At 35.8% G+C, this 17,292-nt stretch overlaps 1 protein-coding gene across 2 annotated transcripts; it reads left to right on the top strand.

Moving 5' to 3' along the window:
• Positions 1–10,645: 10,645 nt before the first annotated feature.
• On the top strand, positions 10,646–13,998 carry LOC107494019 (vacuolar protein sorting-associated protein 55 homolog). Of its 2 annotated transcripts, none has more exons than XM_016115054.3 (5): positions 10,646–10,777; positions 11,913–11,964; positions 13,094–13,133; positions 13,220–13,304; positions 13,507–13,998. In XM_016115054.3, the coding sequence occupies exons 2-5, from the start codon at positions 11,932–11,934 to the stop codon at positions 13,688–13,690; spliced, it is 342 nt and encodes a 113-aa protein (XP_015970540.1). In that variant the 5' UTR covers positions 10,646–10,777; positions 11,913–11,931; the 3' UTR covers positions 13,691–13,998. The 2 variants fall into 2 exon arrangements, with proteins under 2 accessions (XP_015970540.1, XP_015970539.1); XM_016115053.3 differs by lacking the exon at positions 10,646–10,777 and adding an exon at positions 10,819–11,822.
• Positions 13,999–17,292: the final 3,294 nt, after the last annotated feature.

The raw sequence follows: 17,292 nt of genomic DNA, 5'->3' as shown, positions 1-17,292 counted from the left end.
CGTTGAACATTTTCACTGAGAGGACGGGATTGTAGCCACTGACAACGGTGATGCCCAACATACAGCTTGCCATAGAAAGGAGTAAGAAGGATTAGATGAAGACAGTAGGAAAGCAGAGAGACGGAAGGGACAAAGCATCTCCATATGCTTATCTGAAATTCTTACCAATGAATTACATAAGTATCTCTATCTTTATCTTTATGCTTTATTCATAAATCATCCATAACCATTTGATTATGCCTGACTGAGATTTACAAGATGACCATAGCTTGCTTCATACCAACAATCTCCGTGGGATCGACCCTTACTCGCGTAAGGTTTATTACTTGGACGACCCAGTGCACTTGCTGGTTAGTTGTGCGAAGTTGTGATAAAGAGTTGAGATTACAATTTTGCGTACCATGTTGATGGCGCCATTGATGATCACAATTTTGTGCACCAGAGGGTGAAAGAAGTTTACCTCCACAATATTTTCAAATGCACCGGGAGAAGGTTATTCAAGTTCAAAGGATCTACCACCACTAGAATTTGATGCTTGCTCTTCATTGCCATGGGAACTCAATTCTTGTTCTATCCCATCCAAGTTTTCATATGGAATATGCCTTGGAGGTTGTGCACATCCCTCCTCAAAATCAATTTCAATCTTCTTGGAGGGGTCTTTTTCAACTCTAGGTTCCCATGGAGGTTTCGCATCTCCTAAGTCTTCAACCATTTCTTCCTTTTCTTCGATAATCCTAGCTTCCTCCAATTGTTCCAACACAAAGCAACTTCCCTCATTTCCCACCGGAGTTTCCAATCTCTCCTTCATGCTATGTTCTTCATTTGATTCTCCACATGTAGCCATGGGAGTTCCTTGAGTGTTCAAGCATTGGGAGGCTAATTGATTTGTTACCGCATCCAAGATGGCCATGAAATTTTGCACATCCCTTTTTATCTCTTCTTGCCCTTGAACAAGAACACTAAGGGTTTCATGCATTAGGGATTGGGGTGGGTGGAAGGGTTCATCATTTTGGGGGAAGGGTTCATAGTAGAAAGGTAGTTCTTCTTGGTAGAGTTGTGGTGGTTCAATGTTTTCCATTCTTTCCACTTGTTGCACAACACACTCCATGGTTGCTTGAAATTGATCCAATGCTTCTTTGAGACGATCCCCTTGACTCTTGTTCCGCTTGGATATCATGATAGGGATCATATGGCTCTTGGATTGAAGGACATGAGTATTCTTCCATGGGAGGTTATGGTGGAAAGTAGTATTCATCTTGTGGTTGGAAATTTTCATATATTGGAGGTGGTTTATCTTGGTAATAACATGGAGGGGGTGGCTCTTGAAAGTGTTGATGTTGGAATGGTGGTGGTTCAATATGTGGTTCATATGGCTCAAAAGGTGGTTGGTACAGTTGATAAGGAGTAGGGTCATATGGAGGTGGTTGGTAAGAAGGGGCTTGTGAGTATGGTTCATGTTGAGGGTATGACTCATGGGCACATGGTGGTGGTTCTTGAAAGTCACAAGGAGATTCACCATAGCCATTGGATTAGTATGCATCATAGAATGGCTCTTTTTCATAGTGCATTGGTGGAGGTTGTTGCCATGAGGATTGATCATATGCATATGGCTCCTCCCACCTTTGATTATCCCATCATTGATACACATTCTCATTGAAGTTCTCATCACCTACAACATAGTTGTAATCACACTCATAGCCAAAATGAGAATTCATGGTAAAAAGAGAAAATAAAATCAAAAGCTAATAGAAAACAAGAGAAATAAAATTCTACAACTAGCAATTAAGGCAAAAAGCAAGATATTCACACTATTCACATATGTACAATAACCAATAACATAACACCATTGCAATTCCCCGGCAATGGTGCCATTTTGATGATTGGATTTTTGACGGTTTAGAATTCACAAATGAATTCTCATTGCAAGTATAGTTTCTAAACCAACAAAGAATCCTTTCATACAAAAATTTGTTTGTCACTAAAACAAACCCCTAAAATTTATAAACCGAAGTATTCAAACCTTGGGTCGTTCTCCCTAGGAATTACAATGAAGTGTCTTGTTATTGGTTATTGAGTATGTTTGAGGTTTTGGGATTTTAGACAAGGAATATAAATGGCAAAGAAAATAAACTAACAGCTAATAAAGCTCTTGGTAAGGTATGAGAACTAGAAGTCCCATCCTAGTTATCCTCCTTAATTGTGATCACAAATTGTTCATTGCTATCACTTAGTTAACCTCTAACCATGGAGGAAAGTCAAGTGGATGAATCAATTTGGTTCCTCAAGTCCTAATCAACTTCTAAAGGAAAGACTAGCTTTAGAGGCATTCAAATCAATTAGCAATCTCTAATTATCAATCAACAAAGGAATTAGATAACTCAAGAGTCACTAATTACTCTACCTAGGCCAAGAGGAACAAAATCTGCACTGAAATCCAACCAAGCATTTTATCAAACACTTAGGAGGCATGAAAGAAAAGTAAAGCAAATTGACAACAAGAACGAAATCTAACAACAATTATTGCAATGAATTAACAGCAACAATCAAAGGAAACACAATTATTATGAATTACCTCTAATTGAATTGAAAGAAAATAGAAGAGACAAGAGTAGATCTACAACAAAATATAGAAGCAACATAGAGGAAATTACAACAAAAGAATAGAGGAAGATGGATGTAACAACAAGAATTGAAAGGTAGAAGTAGAAGAAAGCATGAATCTAAATCTAGATCTAAGAACTAAACCTAATCCTAATCCTAATCCTAGAGAGAAGTGAGAGCTTCTCTCTCTAGAACTACTTCTAAACTAATCCTAATGTGTAAAAATGATTAAAAGTCCCCTTTGCTCTTCAATCCTTGGCTTTAAATAGCATTTCTGGCGCCAAAGTTGGTTGGGATTGGGCCCCACAACTCCTCAAAATTCGTTGGTTGCGAATTCACTTAAAAAATCATATATCAGCACCGACACGTACACGCACAACATGCGTACGCGTCCATGGGCCATTTCGCAAGGTGCGCGTAAGCGCCTGGTGCGTGCGCGCGTCCATGGGCGAATTCAGTTCTTTGGCTTTTCATGATCTTCTCCACTTTGTATGCTTTCCTCTCACTCCTTTGATTCTTCCCTAGCCCTTTCAACCTGAAATCACTTAACAAACAAGTCAAGGCATCTAGTAGAATCAAAGGTGAATTGAAATTAACTAATTTAAGGTCTAAAAAACATGTTTTCACACTTAAGCACAAATTAAGGGAAAATCACAAAACCATGCTAATTCATTGAATAAATGTGGGTAAAAGGTATTAAAATATCCTAAAATCAATACAAGATAAACCCTACAAATGGGGGTTTATCACCCACGTGCATAAGGTAATCGGCGTTAAACCATGTTTGACTAGGGAGTTGTGCTGGTCTGGGGTTGGTACTGTGCTAGAGGCACCACTTCACCCACGCGTACGCGTCCATGACGCGTGCGCGTCCTTTTCCACCCATGACCATCCATGCATGCAACCTTGGCCCAACACAACACAAATAGAGAGTTGTGCAAGCGCGGGGCTGGACTCGCGCCAATGGCACAACCTGAGGCACGCGTCCGCGCACTTGACGCTTACGTGTCCTTCCTTTTTACTCAATGCACGCATACGCGTGCTGTACGCATGCGCGTCGCCTGTGCCGCCTCACTTAGACCTAGTGCGCCGCCAGATTTCAATTCCCCCCTCCCAAATCCTGATTTTCTTTCTTTCCTAATTCTTTCTTCTTTCTTCTTTCTTCTTTCACCCTCCTTCCTTCCTATCTCTCCCCTCCTCAGGTTTCTTTTATTCCTCCCCTCTACTATTTCATTCTTTTTTCATTTATTGCATCTAATTTTTGCTTTCTTTTCTTCTTCTCAATTTTATTTTAGCTTAGTTATTTATGATTTCTTTTTTCTTTCTTTTCTCATGCATTTTTATGTTGGTGTTGGATCTTTATTTGGGTATTATTTTATTATCTTTGAGTTTGTGGATATTATGAGAAGTAATTTGACAATTGACATTTTATTATGGATCTTATATACAATTGGATCAATTATTTTTTCCTATTTTAACTTGAACACCAAGTGTTTATGATAAAGCCAACAAGGCATTTTAAACTCTTTTCTACCTTATTCTTTCTACTTTAATGCCTCTTTTCATAACTCTTGCAATCCACATGTATTGAGTATATCATTCACAATTGTCATCATACCAATGCTCATTCTTTTCTTCCATGTGATACTTTTTATTGAACTTGATGCTTGAGCTATGCTTCTCATGCCTCTTACTTGCGTGCCATTATCCCTCTTGCATCTAGTTGTATGATATGCCACTTTGATCTTCATTGATATCCTACCTGCATGCAGTAGCTACCATGCGCTCAGGACATTATTTATTTCCTTAGGCATTTATTTCACTTGGAATTTCTTCCTTCCGGTTCTAGCTATCTATATTTACCTTTCTTCCTCTTTCTTTCTTCCTTAGGATGGGTACCAAGAGAGGAAAGGAGAAGGCTACTAACAAGACACTGGCAAGGCAAGGCACTAAAAGAACCGTGGCTAAGGCACAACCTTCTACAAGCATCAAGCCGCCCACAAAGCGGATAAAGAGACTCATCAAGGTTGATGAAGCAGAGAAAGCTTTTCCTGCTAGGGACTCTGCGCGGTTCACTAACCGTTACTATGAGCAGATGTTCCCTATTCTGGCTGACAAAAACTACAATAATGAGCACCTACTTATTCTTCCAACACACCTTATTGATTTTGTGGAGCCCCGTATCAAAAGGAGACAGTGGGGATTCTTGAGGAGGCATCCGCGGCAGGCCAATCTTTCATGGGTAGTTGAATTCTACTCCAACTTTCACTTGCCTACCCTACAGTATGTTTATGTTCGTCAAAAGCAAGTCCCTATCTCCGAGGGGGCCATTTAGAGTGCATTAGATCTTCCACCTGGCCCAGAGGGATTGGATGCTTATCAAGAGGCCTCTCTCAAGCGACAGACATACCAATTTAACTGGGATAGCGTCCTTGGAGTTATAGCATAACCGGGCAGCACTTGGATCTATGGGAAACATTGGACTCGACCTAAGAGCATCTCAGCTCCCGCACTTACCTTGGAGGCTCACGTGTGGGCACAGATTATGTCCCACTATGTATTTTCGAGCTCTCACAAGTCCACCTTCACTGCCGACATGGCTGTCCTCATCTGGTGCATTCTCAAAGAGCAGCCTCTCAATTTACCAAGGCACATTCGGTAGGCCATGGGACACGTACAGATTGCGGGTAACCTACCCTTTTCCGCTTTGGTTTCGGATCTTGTCTCAACAGTTGGAGTCTCCTATAGGGCTGGGAACACTAAAGCCAAGCTTCCCCAGGCTGATCAGTATGTACCGAATGAAAAGTATATCAGACCATCAGTCCCCTCTGCTAGCTGACATCCCGGCCCATTTGTAGACACTCCTCCTACTTCCGCCCTGCCATCACCCACCCCTCATGCACCATCTACTACTCAGATGTTCCTTCAGATCCTGCAGAGGTTAGACTGGCAAGACCAGCAGATGGAGCGACTGGAGCGCCACGATAAGCGCCGATACACCTATCTGAAAGAGCTCATTGTTGGTACTCACCCACCTCCAGAAGAGAAGGATACCCTGGACTCCACTTCACCTACCAGCACCGGAAGCCATGACGACCCCGACACTGGAGGTGATGCTACTAGCCCCACCTTGCTCCTTACTGATGGCACAGAGGACCGTATCAAGCCTTAAGTGTGGAGAGGTCAGTACCTGACTTCCGGAGGTAACCTCTCTCTCTCTTAACACCAATATGTCATTTCTCTTTTGTTAGATAGGATAGATTGCATGATAATAATTGCTTGCCTGTATGTTCTGCTTGGTTGAAATAATGAGTTTCTCCTCAAGACCCTGTTTAGAGCATTTCACTAATTCAAATTAAAAATTTTTGTTAAACTTGTCTGAAGATTGTAATTTGGAACATGGTTGATAGCTAAGAACACACAACCTGTGAGATTTTGAGCCTAATTATATGGTTACATTATTTAATCATGATTTTATTCTTGTGTATTTTCTTTTCTATGATTGCAATTTATGGTTTGTTCCATTCTATATGTCCATTGTTTAGTGTATATTCATGCATACATATGATTGAGGCCATCATTTGTTATTAGCTCACTTATCCCAAATAGCCTACCATTTCGTCTACATTTGTTTGCCATTTTGAGCCTTTTTAACCCCCATTTGTTCTTTATGTTACCACATCACTAGCCTTAAGTGGAAAAATAATTAATTACCCCAATTGAATCGTTGGTTATCTTAAGATAGAGATTGTGTGTCAATTAAGTGTGGGAAATTGTGGGAACTGTGGTTGATGAGAATGTGTAAACCATATGCTTTGATTTATTATGCTTTCATATATAAAAAAATATCATAAAGGGGAATAAAATCACCCTAATGCTAAGTTCAATAAAAAGATCAATGCATATGAAATGAAATAAAAGAAAATTTAGATACATTAGTATGTGATAAATACAAAAGTGAGATTTTGCGTAGCTAGACAGAGTTTAGAAGTATATAGAGTGTGTGTGTGTGTGTGTGTGTGTGTGTTATGTGAGAACTTAGGTTAGTCAAAAATTCAATTCATAGCTCACTTGGCCATACATATATCCTCACCCTTACCTTAGCCCCATTACAACATTGAAAAAACCTTATGATGTTTGCATTTGTACACTAGATATTTGTTGATTGGTTAGATGAAGAGAAAAGTTTTAGAGAGCATATTAGAAGAGATTAGAGTGGATTAACCATAAACACCTGAGTGATTAGAGTGCATATACTTTTCCAGTGAGGGTTCAAGGCTTGATTCTATGTTCCTGGCTTTCATGAGCTATCTTCTTACAAGTTTACTTGCCTATTATTGTGTGATTTGAATTAGTAGAATCTGATTTATGTTTGTTTTGGAGGACTTGTTTACTTTTAACTAAGTAGGTAGAAACATCCTAGCATATAGTTGCATTCATTTACATAGGTTGCATTGCATGAGTCTTACTTTCTCCCATTCACTCTTTTAATCTCCTTGAGCTTAGCATGAGGACATGCTAATGTTTAAGTATGGGGAGACTGATAAACCACTATTTTATGGTTTATCTTGTGCTAAATTGAGTGGTCTTTATCAATTCTTTGCATACTTATTCATACAATTTGCATGGTTTTTACAAATCCTTCCCAATTTTATTATATGGTTGAAAACTTGCTTCCTAAGCCCTTAAATTATGTATTTTTAATTTCTTTTTATACCATTCGATGTTGTGATCTGTGTGTTAAGTGTTTTCAGGCTTTATAGGGCAGGAATGACTTAGAGGATGGAAAGGAAGCTTGCAAAAATGGAAGTAACACAAGAAACAAAGGAGATGACCAGCGAGAATCGACGCGCACGCATGCATCACGCGTGCGTGCAATTTGGCGCATTCCATATCGACGCGGACGCGTACTTGACGCGTACGCGTGACATGCACCATGTGCAAAATTCGCAGAAAATACTGGGGGCAATTTTGGGCTGAGTTTGGATCCAGTTTTCTGTCCAGAAATGCAGACTAGAGCCAGGGGACAGTAGAGACTCAACACACATTCACACATTCTCATTCATTAGTTTTTAGTTTTAATTTTTAGTTTCATGAATCTTGGAGAGAACTTACTACTTCCTCTAGGGTTCTTCATATTCAGAGATTTCTAGTTTTATGCTTTTGAGTTGGATATTGAGAAGAGTACTACCTCCGCTGAAGTCTTTATCATTCTAGTTTGTTTCCTATTTCCTTACTCTTTTATTTCCCATTTACCCTATTCAGAGTTACATACGGATATCTTTAATTTTGGAATTTATTAATGCAAAAGTATTTTTCTATTTAATTTCTTTATTTGCTTGATTATTTCAATCCATTCCAATTATCATGTCTTCTTTCTACTCCCTTTACATGTATGCGAAAATATGTTAATGGAGTAGTCTTCCAACTTGATTTTGGAGTTGATTAATAGGAGACCCTTGAGTTGGAGGACACAAGAGTTAAGTAGTAATTGAAAGTTGTTGGCTGACTCTCTAGTCACTAACGTTAATCCTTCCCAAGGGAGAGGACTAGGACTTGTGAACCAGAGTTAGCTCAACTACTTGACTTTCCTTTATTTGGTAAGGGTTAACTAAGTAGAAACAACAACCTATTACTATTAATCTTGGGAATTCCAACAAGGTTAGTACTTTCGATTAATCTTCTCCTAGCTAAGTCTTTTTATTTCAATTGCATAAAACCTCTTGTTAATTTTCATTACTTTAATTTATAATCATTTATTTTTACCATTCCTCACTCCAAAATTTCTCGGAAAACCCCTAATCAATAATTTGCACTCTCTTAGCAACTCATTGGGAGATGACCTAGGATTTCTACTCTCAGTATTTTATTCTTAATTTGTGCAAACCCCTTTTAAATTGATATGCGGAATTTTCATCGGTTAAGAACTGTACTTGCAACGCTGATTTCCGATATAAAATTCTTAATCGGTAATTTTTCACACGTCAAACACCTGACATACTGTCGGAGGGTCTCAGGATCGTCTGTCTGGAGCATCTGGCGGACACGATCCCGTAGCCACACAAGTTTCAGTGTGAACGACTCCTTCCTCTGCGCCGCTTGCTGTGCTGCCACGGGAGGCCTGGCATCGAGGAGCTGCTCCACCAACTCCCACGTCTCCGTATGGTACCACTTACCAAAGTTACGAAGGCACCCCCGACGGGGTTACCGTGTGCGCGTAGACCTAGGTGGTACGCCACATCTTGCAGAGTGATAGTGACCTCACCCCATGAGAGATTAAATGTGTGCGTCTCTGGACGCCATCGCTCCTCCAATGCCGAAATAAGGGAATTGTCAAAAGTAAAATCCCTGAGGGGCACGGTGTCATCGAATCCAACCTAAACCAAATACGGGACGATAGCGTCCGGTGGAGGTAAAGTATGGCTCACTTGTCGAGGCAGTAGGAGACGAGGCCTCTGGATAACGACAAACGAAAGTAATATTTAAATTATATAAAATCAATTATAACTTATAAATTATTTTTTAACATTTTAAAAAATTAATTTTATTTTTCATAATATTTATCTCTCAAAATCTCAAGATTAATTATTTTTATTATTACTTTTATTATAAATTAAATATATAATATAACAAAATAAAGTCTTAAATTTCTAATAAAATAAAAATGTCAATTTATTAATGTAAACAGTGTTATACTATAATGGCATTAAATTTATAAATACTAACAACATAGCACGAAAATAATAGGGTTCCAAACTAATTATATTTATGTCATACCCCTAGCACAAGCAGATAGAGTTCTAAATTAAGCCGGCATACCTAACTCCTAACTCATATACCAACGTTCCAGATCTTCATGACTACCATAACGAAACTAACCTCGAAGTCGGCCGCCCCAGCATAATGTGTCGTCTCGTTCAGCCTGTTTATGTCCCCGTCATTCCCCACTTAGCGCGCCATCACCACTTAGGTTAAAGGTATAGTGAAAAAGGGTTAAAAGAGGGGAGAAAGATGTTAACAAAGTGAAACTAGGGCCCGGAAGTCAGCTATAAACGACTTCTATATATAGGCGCGTACGGGGTCATATCTCGATTACACTGTAAACGAGATATGACACGTCAGCATGATACGTATATATCTCGTTTACAGTGTAAATGAGATATGGCAAGGAAATTTAAATCGGTAAATTCTCTAAAAAATATTTATTTTCGTAAATATTACATTTATTTTATTTATTAAAATAAAAAATTCGTTGTTTGGGTGTTAATCTCAAATGTGGTAATGGTTAATTTGGGATATAGAAATTGGACCCTCTAATTTCTAGCAAAAATCGGACCCTCTAATTTTTAAAATTAGACCTTCCGATTTCTAAAATTCGACCCTTTAATTTTGAGGGCTAATTGTACCATTCTATACCCGGTCATCGTCTAAAAAAAAAAAGGGACACTTCGCCCTTCAATCTTTTCATTTTAGGACAATATGATCCCTTTGTTAAAAAATTTATTAAATAATAACAAAATAAGTTTTGTGGGGATTTTATTTATAATACATAGAATTTTAAACTCCCAAAAATTATTAATAAATTTATTTTTAAAAGATTCTTTCACCGGTGATAATTAAGTGGAGAAACACCATTGCTGAAACTAATGTTACAGAAAAAAAAGTAATTGCAGTACGAAAACTTTTTTAAAAAAAAAATAGCGTCGAACAAGAAATGAAATAAAATAACATTAATGTTAATGATATTTGTATTTGTGATGATGATAGTAGAAGAGATAACGATTTTGATAAAATATAATTACATAACAACAACAACAACCCATAAATTAGAAATAAAATTTACACAAAATTAATCTTTTTTATTGTTTAACAAATTTTTTTAAAAAAATATCGTATTGTCTTAAAATAAAAAAGTTGAGAACCAAAATGTCTATTTTTTAGACTAAAGATACTTTATTCTTGGTGAAAATAGATAAAAATGAAATTGAATCTCTACTCCAATATTAAAATTTATCACCTATCTCACGTCCAACAAAAAAAAAAAATTATTTATTTTACAAAAACTGGGCTAAAATTGGGGGATCAAAAGACTCAGCTTTGCAACCATCTTCGGCGTTGAGTACAAAAAATTGTTAAAAGGTAGCTCCAATCTGAAGCATGACGATGACGGTACACGGTACGTCTTCTCAAATTTTTTAGCTTCAACTCTAAACTCTTTGATCCTCTTTATTAGGTCACGTTTACTTTCACTGCCCTCACGAATTTCGCTTTCGATCGTTGCATACGGTTTCTCTACAACTACTGGATTAAGCTAATTCTCGGTTTAGGGTTTTGAAATATAATTTCCTGTATCAGATCATCGTTCTTTCGCAAAATTGTGGGGTATGACACAGACTTAGAGTGTCAGAGAAGAGTGATCTTTCTGTTAGGTTAATGAAATTGATCGAGGAACAGAGAACTTTGGCGAAAGGTTTGTTTTTCGAGAAAGGGGGAATATCCATTAGCTTCAACTTCAATTTCAATTAGCCCAGGCTATGACCAAATTCTGGAAATTTATGTTACTCATGTTAATTGTCAAAGGCACTTCATTGATACAGTGGAAAACCACGGATATGGCACATAATTTGTAATATTGATTAGAGCTTGAGCTTGAAAGTAAGAATTGAGAATATAAAGCAAGGTTGCAGGGGAGAAATTAATCAAATTATCAGATGCTAAAGCACTAGTAGGATCGTACTTGTCTCCAATAATGGAATGGCATTTTGGGAAGGAACATACTGCTAATTTACTCTATTGAAAATAATGTGATTGCTTGAGAAGTGGGGTATGTAGAATGAGTTTTATAATTTAGAGGTATATATCTTAAATTTTTTTGAACTCTTGGTTAAATTTAGTCCTTGATCCATTTGCATGAACACACAAGGAAGTTTTATAATGGCTTTCAAATGCATAATGTAGGCAGAGTTTAATGTTGTGCCAGCTGACTCATCTTATATTATTGTCTATTTGTCAATTATCATTCAAGTTGTAACCTTGGAGATGATATTGCTTTGGCTGAAATGATGCTGTAGTTGTTTCTACTAATTTTTCATAATCTTATCTTCTGTGCTTGCTTTTTTTGCCTCCATGAAAACTTTCTATAATTATGTTACTGACTTTTTTTCATTTTATCTGATCTTACAAAATTGGTGTTCTTGGACTCTGTTCCTTGTCTTTCCAGTGTAAGTTCAAAGCTAAATTCCATGATCTCTGTTTATGATACCTTGCAAAATGCACCAAATTAACTTTAATTTCTTTTTCTGCATGTGCAGCCTTGCTGGGCTAGCTTTTATGTTTTCAGCTAGCATTCTGCTACAGATTCTGGTATGCTTTCCACAGTGAGACTATCTTTTGTGCTTATACTAAATGCTCATAGTGAACTTAGTAGTGGCTCACTGCTGGCATTTTGTTTACTTTCAGAAATATATTTTCTCGGTTTAGGTTCGATGTCAACAACTATGCTTTGAAGAGTATTCTATTTGTTGTTGGATTATTCTAAATATTTGATCAGGACATATTTCTATCTTTAAGAAAAGTATTCTGCTACTTATTCCACCACACTAACAGTAATGCTTGTTGGCATATTCGGTGAAAACTTCATAAATAAAACTCTAAAAAGTGATGCTGTCTTCCTGAAAAGTATTTCAGGTGAGCCTAGAAGGTTTTTGTTCTGCAGTATAGACATCATGCTTGCAGAAAGTTTCATAGTTGTATTACTTTTGAGTTTTTGAATCATTGTCTCATTCTGAGTCAAGCTTGGTTATATTCATATTGATGTTTAACGCACTTGACATCAAAGATGGTTAGGTCTTTTACATGGGAAAGACAGAATTGATTCACAAAAGTATAGGGTGGGTCGGTGGGAAGTTGAGGAAAGAATCTTTCAATTGTTTAGATGTTTGATTAGCCAGGAGATAGAATTAGAAGGGTTGTAAATTCTAATAACGCTTCATAAATAAATGATGAAGGGGATTTAGAGAATACATATCTAATCAAACCAATTTTTACAAGAACTAACACTCTGTTATTGACTCTTCCAACGGACAATTGAACCTTGGTATTTTTAAATTTCATATGCTGTGTTGCTGGTGGGTTATTTGTGCTTTATTGGTTTTTATTTTAAACAAATTTGCTAGAAAAGGAGAACATTTTATTTCAGCAAAATTTATATCTGATAACTTTGATCCATCCAAATGGCATTGATGGAATATTGTAATGAATTTGAGCACTAAGCTACTAATCTGTACGCAAACTTGGAGACACCAAATCTATTTGGAGTGGATTGAGTGGGATTTTATGTTGGAATAATTGGCCTACAAATCTGGTTGAACAGAAAAGATGATCATTATGTATTCACATAGCATGTGTTTTTAATGTTTTATTTTTATGTTACATGTTGTATGAACCGCAACTGTTAAAATTTCAACAATTTTCTCTTTATTTCCTGTGGCAGGCGTGTGCAATATACAGCAATTGGTGGCCTATGTTATCAGGTGAGTTAGAGAGCTATAAGCAGGACTTCTTGTTTATTAGCTGGAATAAAAAATAGAAGTTAATGACCAGAGCATTGTATCTGCAGCTCTTATGTATGTGCTGGTACCTATGCCTTGCTTATTCTTTGGTGGTGGAAACACTCATTTTCTGATGAGCCGAGATGGTGGGGGGTAAGTATCTCAGTCGGCTTTAAGCATTCAGAAAAAGCTGTGATTTTATATAGAACATTGTCAGATATCTTTTTGCACTTGCTATTCTGATTTATATTTTCACTGCCTTTTGCAACGGATGTCTGTTTACTCATTTATATGATATATCATATCTGAGTTTGTTTCCAAAGTATGACATATAATGTCTGATATTACATTGCAGTTGGATAGATGCTGCTAAATTTTTAACTGGTGCATCCGCAGTTGGGAGTATAGCCATTCCTATAATCCTCAGGCATGCTCATATGATTGAGACAGGAGCAATGCTCATTGAGCTTGTCTCGTTCTTCATTTTTATATGTACTGTTATGTGTTTCCACCAAGCGAGCCTCGACGATGATTGGTGAAAGCGGCTTCCTCAAATTCCTGACATCCTCTAGTCATTAGGGTTGGTTGGAAGTAAAAATGGAAAATCCATTGTGAAAATTATGACAACCATGATAAAAGGAATTTATAATCAACCATGTGTAAAGCCTTACATGTAATTTACCTTATGGTCAAAGTTATACCAAGATATGTGTGATAACATTCATTGATGGAGAACACGAATTTGCCATTTGGATTGTATGACGTTGTTCATATATCCATGAATTCAGTGGCGGTTCTTACACCCGTTTAGTTCAATGTGGATAGAACAGGAAACCCTAATTGAGAAGTTTGTAAGATTGTAAACCAAGGTAGGATAGAAAAATCAAGAAAATTCATTTATTATCACCAATGAAATTAGATAATTAATCTCCTAAGTAAGAATGGTAACAATTACAATAGACGCAATATCTTCCAAGGGGCACAGCGATGGTTCCATGACACTGCATGGTGTGACTTGAGTCATGAAAAAGTCATTACAGGACCAAGGTTTTGGGAAATTTTTAATAAATAAATAAATTAGATTCTGTATTTACACTTAATTTCTAAATTATTTATATTTTTACACTTTGTTATCTTTCTCATTATCACAATAAACGAAATAAGTATGCAAATAAGTATAAGCACGGTTGTTTAAAGTTTGATTTGTGATTTAGACGGTAAAATCAATACAATTTGTAAGTATTCGGATTGTGTAGGTTTGATTTTATTTTCAATCTCATCAAATTTGACTGAAACGATTTAAAATTGATTTGAACTTATGTTTTAATCCAATTCAATTCAAATATTATGATTTGAATTAGATATTTATTCAATTTTGGAAAAAATTTACATTTTAAAATTACAAAATTTTTAAAAAATTAAAATTTGGATTAGATGTAATTCTATTTTTGAAAAAAATTAATAATTAAACTTTTTAAATTATAAAATTCAAAATTTGGTTGAGATATGAATCAATCTAATCAAAATCATAATAGTTTGAATCGGATTGATTAAGAAATAGACTCGAATCGATATAATACAAATCACAATTATTTGAATTAAATTAAAAAATAAAACTAGCCACCGCATAGCATTTCTTCCTTTTGTTTTTTGGGATGGAGAAATTAGGAACAACATTATTAGATTACCTTGATTCACGCCAAGTTTAAAAGTTTACATTTTAAGACATGATGTGTAGACTATAAAGTCTTTTTACTCTAAAATAGTAATTTCATTATTAAAATTATTTGATGTAAAATATATTTATAAGAGAGATTCTAGTATTATTTTTTATAGAGTATAATTATTGAGACCTGCTACACATACAAATTTTTTTGGCTTACAAGTCTTACAAGTTGGCATAGGCCCAACAAAACACACGCGCATTACACTCCTACATTTAAGAGTAAATACACGCACGTTATTCAACCACTTCCTGTTTCCAAAGCGCGCTACTCACCATACATTATGAACGACTCTTCTTCTTCTTCCTCCATGAAAACGAGTTTCTTGCCAAATTTGTTCGATCTCCTTTGTGCATTCTCTCTCCACCTTTTCATTTGTTGTTTTACCTGCGTTTATCACTGGTATTCTTGTTTCGTTTTTTTTCGATTTTCATGGTTTCTGAAATCAAGTTTTGAAATCGTTTTGAAGATAATAGAACTTTAGAAATACACCCAAACGATTACAAAAATACACCCAAACGATTATAGAAATACACTCAAACGGTTATAGGAATACACCCAAAGGATTACAGAAATATACCCAAAGGATTTAAGAAATACACCCAAAATTCGTTGAAGTACACCTTATGCAAAATTCAAAACTCTTCCTCTTTCTCCTCATCTTCTGCTGCTTCTTCTTCATTTTCTTATTTCATAATCTCATACTTCTTTTTGGAAGGAAAAAATCAAATAAAGAAGAAAAAATACATAATGTTGCAAAATCAAAAGAAAAACAAGGAGAAATATGACGATGAAGATGAAACATTTCAAAAACGATTTCAGAGCTTGATGTCAAAAAACAATGAAAATCGAGAATAACGAAGAAAGAGAACAGAGAGAAAAGCACATAAACGAAGAAGGAGAAAGAGAAAGTAAGAAATTTAAAAAAAGAAAACGGAATCCTTTCAAAAATTAAAAATCTATTAGAAGCGCGTTTGAGCGTAATATCAATTAGAAAACTTGTAAAACTTGTATAGCAGAATCACTTGTATGTAGAGATTAATCCATAATTATTTATCTATATTATAACAACTATTTATTAATCTGATCTTTTTATTTTATTTTTTTTTCTGATTTAATTATTTTATGTAAGAATAACGACTGTTCTTCTACTATATATAGATAAAAATTATAAAACGGTGTGGTCATGGTGCCTAGTTGTGTTATGTGGCTAGCGTGACTATTTCAAGTTGATCTTAATGATGCAATACGCAGTGAATTGACTAATAAATTTGATTGCATGTGGCTAATATTGAGGCATGGTGGTAATTTTGAGAGTGCGTATTTAGTCTAAACAATCAATTAAATTTGTACAAAAGTAAAAGGAATTATATGTAGAATTTAAATTATAAAAATATTATTTGTACACTAAAAACAATCATTAAAATCAACCATCAATTTATTTATTTATAAAAACATATATGATTTAATTTATTTTTGATATGTATTTATATTTTAACATATATTTTATACTGATAATGGATTTTGATAGCTGATTTTAATGTACACTTAGCATAATTTTTTAAATTAACAGAAGAAGTTTTGAAAAAAAAATAAATAAAAAACTAGATGAAAGAAGAAAATGAAAAATTTGAAAATAAAAAACATCATCAATAAAAATAACAACACAGAGATATCTCCTTAAACAGATTAGACAAATAACTCATCAATCACAAACTGTAAGCCAAAATCCAAATCTATTTTGACAAAAAAAAAACCTTAACCCATTTGGAGTAACAAAGATTCATCTTCCATGTCCCAGAGAAAAAAAGAAGCACTCTTCAACCTGAAAACAACTCAGAGCTCCAACCACGGTCACTTTCAGCAGTTACTCCCTTCTGCTTCGAATACTCAAACAGCCCGAAAATACTCGATGACGCCGATCCTATAATACAGGGAACTATCAAACGCCTTTCACAGATGGATCAGTACTACATTTTTCCACTTCTTCAACTATTAACACACCGCTGAGTTTAAAATCAACTTCCACCTTTGGCCATGGCTACAGTGAATAAGGCCACAACATTCGACACATAACCAGCGTGGCCTTCCTCCACTTCGAGCTAATTTTGTCCGACGATGTCCGTTGTGCATCTCGTCAATTTTTGGTAGACGTCGACCATACCATTTCTTCTCCAAAGTCATTTCACAAATTGACATTCTTATCTTTTAGGACATCACTTATTTACAAAAATATCTTTGCAATAAATAAAAAGTAGTTACTATGTTTAGACACTTAAATACAAGTTAAGGACACAAATACATACTCCATCTGTTATCATCTTATTGGTTAGTCAACCGATAGTCACGGCTAACTGCCACTACCGCGGCCACCAGAGTCGCAGCCAACTTATAATGTATGATTGTGATGACAATGA

This window comes from Arachis duranensis, chromosome 6, assembly GCF_000817695.3.
Source record: "Arachis duranensis cultivar V14167 chromosome 6, aradu.V14167.gnm2.J7QH, whole genome shotgun sequence".
Taxonomy (NCBI): domain Eukaryota; kingdom Viridiplantae; phylum Streptophyta; class Magnoliopsida; order Fabales; family Fabaceae; genus Arachis; species Arachis duranensis.
This window is presented reverse-complemented; position numbering and strand designations above follow the sequence as displayed.

Excerpts from the sequence above, each read along its gene's own strand:
- LOC107494019 (XM_016115053.3), top strand. The coding sequence starts at position 11,728 with ATGAAAACTTTCTATAATTATGTTACTGACTTTTTTTCATTTTATCTG. Across the intron at positions 11,965-13,093 it reads GCATTCTGCTACAGATTCTG|GCGTGTGCAATATACAGCAA; the intron begins GTATGCTTTCCA and ends TTCCTGTGGCAG. Across the intron at positions 13,134-13,219 it reads TTGGTGGCCTATGTTATCAG|CTCTTATGTATGTGCTGGTA; the intron begins GTGAGTTAGAGA and ends TTGTATCTGCAG.